Raw genomic sequence first — 7,681 nt, 5'->3', positions numbered from 1 at the left:
TGCAAAATGTCAAGTGTTGAGTTCTACTAAGAGCCATCTGGTGGTGCTATGAAGTCAAATCGTTTAGTTCTTGTACAGTTCATTGATGGCAGGAGAGAGGAGGAGCTTGGTTTGATAGCAGTGTATGAAGGTATAAAACGCTTTCAGAGTGTGTGATCTGCTTTATGTTTATATCTCTGTGGATTTAATCGTATCCTCCATCTTCCTGTCTCTCTCACACACTCTGAGCCCTGAAATACTGTTCAGCTGCTGGGATAATGGACCAAACACCAAGTTATTCCATGAGTGGAATGGAATCTGGGATTTGCCTTCAACAGGACCTCAAATGGTGAGCATGGCTGGACTCCTGCAGGTGAAGACAAGAGGTAACACTCTCACACAGTATGTATTTCATACAGCCTTAGAAGGGCTGTAATGACTCTAATTACAGTAAGCATGATCAACTAAGGAAATACATGTAAATAAAGAATTAGGCAACGTAGGGGTTATTATCAGGAACAAAACCAATGTACAAAAACAGTCTGTTAAATTCAAGAGGGTTTTGTATACTATTTAAATATAACTCATCTGCTCATCTCTGAGAGGTGAATAGTCCAGCACTGCAACAGTTAAGCCGTTTAATAAAGGAATTGTGATCTGACCATTTTGAGCTGATTCTGCAGTTTCTGCATTATATTTTAAACGAAGTGTAATGGTGTTCTGTTCTGTGAAAGTTCTCTTTGGTTCAGTGGAAGAAGTGCAATCATCACCACTGTAAACCTATCATCCTGGAAACTAAGACTCTTGACGTTTTATACTTAATAAGTATAATTGTAAATTGCCAAATTATTTAAATGATAGATTTTTTTTGCAACAGTTTGCGATTTCTAAGGATCCTGCATACATGGTGTATTTATACACATAATCCATGTACAAAAGTTGGTCTTTGCAAATATTTGTTTAGGCTTCACAAAATAAATTGGGAGGACATTTTTACAATAATCATAGGATCATTAATTAATCAATCATACAGTTATTATATTTTCCTAATCCAAATATTCCTTTTTAAACATTACCATTGTTCATTTTATGTCTATGCATATTACCCATATCTTTCAAATCACAAAGATGATTAAAAAAATAATGTCATGTCATTCGAATATTTGCCAAGCTAAATAACGGAAATTAAAGTTTCCTTAAAGTGTTATCAACAGTGTAGTTATAGATGGCTGTTTAAAGAGATATTGCTGGGTTATGACATTGGTTAAAGTTAGTACAGGATATGTAGAAAAAGGCATGACGCCATAAATTTTAAGTCAAATGGGTTTTTGCTATTTATAAGTTACCAGCTTTCTCAGGTCTGGCATTGGAGATTTAATTGCCTTGCATTTTAATTTAAATGTTTGCCCTATGTATTTACTCCATTAAATTAACTTGACATAGCCCATCATGTTCACACATTAAATAGAAATTATACAGGGGTACTGTTCTAAACTGTGGAATTACATCTACACACTTTAAAGGTACTTTAAACATCTGATGCATTTAACCAGTCATTCCAAAAATAATTTCTATGTTGTAAAACCCATACAATACCAGGTGTGTTGATAGTAAAAAAAACTGGTAGCTGGCTTATCTATATATTCTTTTACAAAAATTGCAACTGTATACATTTAACATTAATGTGTAATTTTAAAACTGAGCTGATTTCATATTGAATGAGCTTTAGAAAGCATCATTGGGCATATGTCATAATAATTGTATTAACTACCTAGCAAGTCTCATACATTGCCTTTTTCACTTCTTAATCCCTCTACTATCCTATACCACCCTCAGTTAATTCAGACTCTTTTGATATTCCAGTCTTTCCTGTTATCCTGGTCTTTATCATTTCCTCATTTTCACCCTTCTTTCCTCACCTCTCCTTCTCATCTCTCACTTGATCATGTTTTGTCTTTCTTGTGCATATTTTTTCTCTTCTCTCTCTGTGCCGTCTCCTCTCCTCCCCTTCTGTCTGCACTGTTCTCGTTTTCCCCCTATTCTTCCATCTACCTGTTCTTATCTCTTTATCCTTTAATGCCCTGCAATCTTGCTGGTCTTATTATTCACTGTAATGTTCAGCTGCCTGTCTTCTCTTGAACCCTTTCAACTGCCTCTTCTTCTATTTCTTAGTAATTTCCTCACTTTACTCCCCCTGCCTTTTCCTGTTTGCTTCTTGAGCACACTTTCTCCCTCTTCTCCCCACTTCTACATCCCTTGACTGCATTGCCTCTTATTTGTTATTTTAGATAGTTTACACTTTAAGTAATACATATTACTACCCCATTGCATTTACTCTCCCTGGACATTGTCTCCCTTTTTATTTTCTAAGCTCTCATGTTATCACATATTTAACTTTCATTTCTTATCCTCTTTCCGAATATTTTTTTCTCCCTCTTCATAATATTCCTTCATTTTTCATTTTCTGAACTTAGTTCTTTCATGTTACTTCTCCCAGACCTTATCTATTCACACAAATTATGTAAAGATCTATATCATAGTGACAGGACAATTTAGGTTTTAATCAGATATTTTTTTTGCACTACCATTTTTAGTATGATTATTATTAGCACTAGCAATTTCCAGGTATAGAAAAATGTCAATGTTATATGAGGAGTTTTACAACTTTAGATACAAGTACATCTTATATGTTGCCTAGGGGGGTGATGTAGTTAGAAACACAAAATGATTCACTTCCATATGGCCATTTTTGCCCTAGCAGCTATACTCAAGAAATAGGTATAAAACAGCATACCTTGGGTCATTGCGCATTTCATACTTGTTTATCATCAGCAGATTTTTTTTTTTAAATGTATGAAAATTAGGTATTTTTATATAATATATTTCACTGCTGAGCAATTAATGTCTTATACATTTCACTGACAAGATATGCAAGATATGGCAATGCAAGAGATCATATAATACAGAAAGCTGCAGCTTGTGCATGCAAATGAAATGCTTAACATGTAAGTGTCTCTAAGTGTTCTTTGGAGCTGTTATGACATAGGTAATTACATTGTAAAGATAACATTGATATTCGGCTAATACAATTGTATCCCAGAACATTTGCATGCAAGTAGTCAGAGCTGTTGTCAAGTAAAAATGGGAAGGTCATTCAACTGGAGTTTAATTGCTATGTTATAGTTTACATTTGCCATTTAAGCCTAAAAGCCTGTACTTGGATTACTTTGCAGCAACAATTTGACTCTCAATTCCAGTTGTAGAGGGGAAAAATTAGAAGCTTGTTTCCTATATGGAAATTTCTGAACTATCCATTATGGTCAAACTGTATTATATGGATATTCAACACTATGCAATTCTCATTTCTAAATAAAACAGAATTCCTTAAAGATCCCCATTAGTCTAACTGTCCTAAACTTGTATTTCTCTGATAGCTTCTTATTTACTAAACAACCATTTTGGAAGCTTTGGAAAACAACAGCCTCTAAATGTTAGCCTTGGCTTCTCTAGACTAGACTCTGCCTGTTTTGACAAATTTGCCAACCCATATGCCCTCATGCTGCCCCATCTTTGTTATGTCAATGCCTTCCTACAAGCCTTCTTAAGAGTATTAATGAGGGCGTTTAAAATATAAAATGTCAATATAGCATAATTACAGTGTTTCTCAAAGGAATCCCTGTGGACTGCACATTCATAGCTGGCTGGCTGCGTCCTTTGGGTCTCTGGTGAGTTTATTCTTTCTTTGGGTATGAAAGCAGCATTTCACCATCTCCGCTCCCTGTCCACCTCCCCTTGTACTTCTTGCTCCTTTTAGGTTGTTAGGGGCCAGCTCGAACCCTATGTAAAACTAACACTGACCCATGGATGGGTTAGCCCTATCCTCCACTAAGCCACCCACCACAAGTGAGAGCACTGGGTAGCTTTCCGTTGGAAGTTCTCAAGTATGATCATACAATGTAGCTTCCTAAAAATGCAAAAATGTTTTGTTTAGTTTAAGACAAATGTTGAAGTGTGAAAAATAATAAAAAGACCTCCCTCCCACAAAAATATTAAAAAGGTAAAAAAAAAGTCTCCAGGTTCCTCCTACCTCACCATTAAAAGGACAGTATTTTTTTGTTTTTTTGTTTTTAAAACCCTCTACAATCCACCAAATCAAAACATTGCTGAGGAGGATGTTGCTGAATATAAACTAGAGTTGTTTTTGGCAGTGGTTCCTATCATGTGGAATATATCAAAATCAAAATAGAATGTGCTTGGGTCGGTATCCCAAATGAGGCAAAATGTCGGAGAAAGACATAGTGGAAATGCTGTAAACTCTTGTCCTCACAAGTGAAAGAAAGCCTTTGTCCTAAGCGGTTAGCACACTTCCAAAATTAGCAGGTAAAAAATCTCCAAAATTAATCAAAAAGAAAAATGAATACCAGTGTTGTCTTATCAACACCGACCCCATATCATTCAGCAGTGAATACACGGTATACACAAACTATTACACTATAAGTAACAATAATTTTTCTGCATTATATCAATGTTTTAGTTGGCTTGTTACGTATAAATGTTACAATCTCTAATACTTTGTTAGAATGCCTGCTTTGTCAATTTAATATTACACATATATAAGATTGTTATTTTTTATTCCTGGCAGGATATTTCAGTACTTCAGTGAAAAATGAATTCTGCCCGCAAATTTGAAGATAGTCAGTCTGAAGAAAGAACCCTTCCATGACCTTAGTGATGAACTCATCTCTCCAGTTACGTGTGCTAGAACTTAATTTAAACAGTTTGGAGGGTAACAGCACAATACCAACCAGCAAGACCAAGCCCTCATCATGCGATCAAGTGGTAATAGCTGCAGAGGTATTTCTAACACTTGGCATAGTGAGCCTCCTTGAGAACATTCTCGTCATCTTTGCAGTTATTAAGAATAAGAATCTGCATTCCCCTATGTATTTCTTTGTATGTAGCCTAGCGGTTGCTGATATGTTAGTTAGTGTGTCCAATGCTTGGGAGACAATTACAATAAATTTAATAAAAAATAGGCTTTTAGTTATGGAAGATGCTTTTATTCGGCATATTGATAATGTTTTCGACTCAATGATCTGCATATCTGTGGTGGCTTCCATGTGCAGTTTACTTGCAATAGCGGTGGACAGATACATCACCATCTTTTATGCTCTACGTTACCATAACATTATGACAATGAAAAGAGCAGGCATCATTATTGCATGTATATGGACATTCTGCACTGGATGTGGGATTATCTTCATTCTTTATTATGAATCCACATATGTTATAATTTGTCTTATTTCAATGTTTTTCACAATGCTTTTTCTCATGGTATCTCTGTATATCCATATGTTCTTGCTGGCACGCACCCATGTTAAAAGGATAGCAGCTTTACCTGGATACAACTCAGTCCATCAGAGGACAAGTATGAAGGGAGCAATAACTCTGACCATACTGATAGGCATTTTTATTGTATGCTGGGCTCCATTCTTTCTCCATCTTATTCTCATGATTTCTTGTCCGCAGAACCTATATTGTGTGTGTTTTATGTCCCACTTTAATATGTATCTGATTCTCATTATGTGTAACTCTGTCATTGACCCTTTGATATATGCATTTCGCAGTCAGGAAATGCGAAAAACTTTTAAGGAAATAATATGTTGCTGCAGTATGAGAATTATATGTGATTTTCCTAGCAAATATTAAGAGCATATTTTATTAACAGAATGGCTAACAACAACGCATAATAACCAAAATGTTAACAAGTATCATAGTACATACTACATAGTAATATTAGTCAATAAGACTATTAAATCTTCAAAGGTTTGATGAACAACCTGTTGTGAAGCATTTGTCTTTTGTGTGAAAAAAAACACTCTGGATGGATACTGGTCCTGCTCCAATTATAATGTACACAATACACCTAACTAGATGGATAATAAATGTGTGTAATATGATAACTAAGATTTTCTGTTTTAAATTTCACAGTGTTGGTTAAGTAAACAGAAATTATGTTGTCAATCAGGCATCTTAAGAATGTGAAATTATGCTCTGACATTTTTGCTGGGCTTTCCTACAAGAATATATATATATATATATATATATATATATATATATATATTTAGGATGGTAATTGTGTCCTCAAATCTGCCCTTCCTATACAAAGGTTGCTGCTAAATCTATACTGATTTGCTCTTTGCAACAAAATAGAAGAGGATAATATACTCCTGGGCAAATCTTTATATATTTACCTTAATACATCACATTGTAAGCAAACACCTTTCTCCGTTAAAATTCAGTTTAGAAAGAGTTTGTGTGTTTAAGCAATGCTTCTTCTTAATGATTGCATTAAAACAAGATTGGAACAAATGTAAATACACAACCATAGTGAAAAAAGGGCTGTTAGATAAAAGAGGGTGTTAAATATCATTATCCAATGCAAAGCACTATTCATCTTTAATGCATATGATAGATGAGTGATCCCCTTAAATTTTTATGACACCACCATGGAAAATAAGTTATGGTATTTTGTTACCATTTTGAGTTCACCCCCTTACACATGTGCTCGTTCACACGATTCTAAGCAGGAGATATAGTCGGCCAAACACTCACCTCCACTCAGGTCCAGTGCTGGCTTGGCAAACACTGCGAGTGCGAATTTCATTTCAATGGGAGCATTTTCCTCTCACTGATTGGCTTCTTCAAGCAGCTGCTCAGCCATCCTCAATTGGAATAATTGTCAAACCACAAAGGAGGACACCGGTTTCTACCAAAGGTAAGTGTGAGGCACAGGGCCAACTGTGAATAAAAACAATCGTCCAAAGAAATGACCACCAGCTCCAAATGTCATAGTGGAACTATGGTGAAGCATATATTGTGGACTCCTTTCTCCATAATAAATACCCAAACACCTTGCATGCTTTTCTATTTAACAGGGCTGCTCTGAGGGACCCGGCAGCGATTGCTCCAGGGACCTGGTTTTCTTATAGGTCCTTATCTCTTACCTGTCCTAAAAGGCAGTGATTCGATGGGGTCCCCAGACGTGTGACAATTATCATTCACACTGCACGCCGAGAAGTGATGTAATTTCCAGGCTTGTGGTACAGGCTACAAGGAGCTTACAGGAGGGAAGTGGAATACTGTATTTGCTCAATTATAAGACAAACATTCTGGAAAAAAACATGTCTATAAACATGTATTTGCATGTTTATATGTGTGTATATATATATATATATATATATATATATATATATATATATATATATATATTAGACTTATGCATTTGGATTCGTACAAATTGCAATTTTAAGGAAATTTGCATATTTCAACCATATGTACAAATCACTGAAAAAGAGGAAAGAACCCCAACAAACATGAAGCAAAGACCTCCTAATTTTTGTTTACATTTCGTTGGTTCCTTCATTCCCACTCACAAACAAACCTACTTTCTCATTAAGGCTCTCTCACACTCTCATTCACTCTCTCATGCTCTCTTTGAACGTCTCCTTACCTTCTCTGCTTCCCTTATATGTCCATGTCTCTGCTGTGACGCTTTGCTTCTGCTCTTGCATCGTCTTGTTCTTTTGTGTTCTCTCTTCAGAGTTCTTTTGTTGCTTCGAAAAGTCTTGGTTCTTTGTCTGCTTCTTCGTGGACAATGGGACAGGGGCATGACCTGGTCTCAAAATTCGGCTGAATCATT

General features: G+C 35.7%; 1 protein-coding gene across 3 annotated transcripts; it reads left to right on the top strand.

The window, feature by feature from the left end:
• Positions 1 to 230: 230 nt before the first annotated feature.
• Positions 231 to 7,140, top strand: MC5R (melanocortin 5 receptor). Of its 3 annotated transcripts, XR_008354340.1 has the most exons (3): positions 237 to 365; positions 4,622 to 4,818; positions 6,918 to 7,140. XR_008354340.1 is itself a non-coding variant. In XM_053468009.1 (2 exons), exon 2 carries the CDS (start codon positions 4,699 to 4,701, stop codon positions 5,686 to 5,688), a length of 990 nt encoding a protein of 329 aa, XP_053323984.1. In that variant the 5' UTR covers positions 231 to 328; positions 4,622 to 4,698; the 3' UTR covers positions 5,689 to 5,942. The 3 variants fall into 3 exon arrangements, 2 of the variants coding, with proteins under 2 accessions (XP_053323984.1, XP_053323983.1); XM_053468009.1 differs by lacking the exon at positions 6,918 to 7,140 and having other exon boundaries at positions 231 to 328; positions 4,622 to 5,942; XM_053468008.1 differs by lacking the exon at positions 6,918 to 7,140 and having other exon boundaries at positions 4,622 to 5,942.
• The last annotated feature ends 541 nt before the right edge of the window (positions 7,141 to 7,681 follow it).

This window comes from Spea bombifrons, chromosome 5 (assembly GCF_027358695.1).
Source record: "Spea bombifrons isolate aSpeBom1 chromosome 5, aSpeBom1.2.pri, whole genome shotgun sequence".
Lineage (NCBI taxonomy): Eukaryota > Metazoa > Chordata > Amphibia > Anura > Pelobatidae > Spea > Spea bombifrons.
The sequence above is the reverse complement of the archived record's forward strand: the minus strand, read 5'-3'. Positions and strand labels throughout refer to the sequence as shown.

Bases quoted from the DNA above. Each gene is read 5' to 3' on its own strand.
- MC5R (XM_053468009.1), top strand. From the start codon at position 4,699: ATGACCTTAGTGATGAACTCATCTCTCCAGTTACGTGTGCTAGAACTT.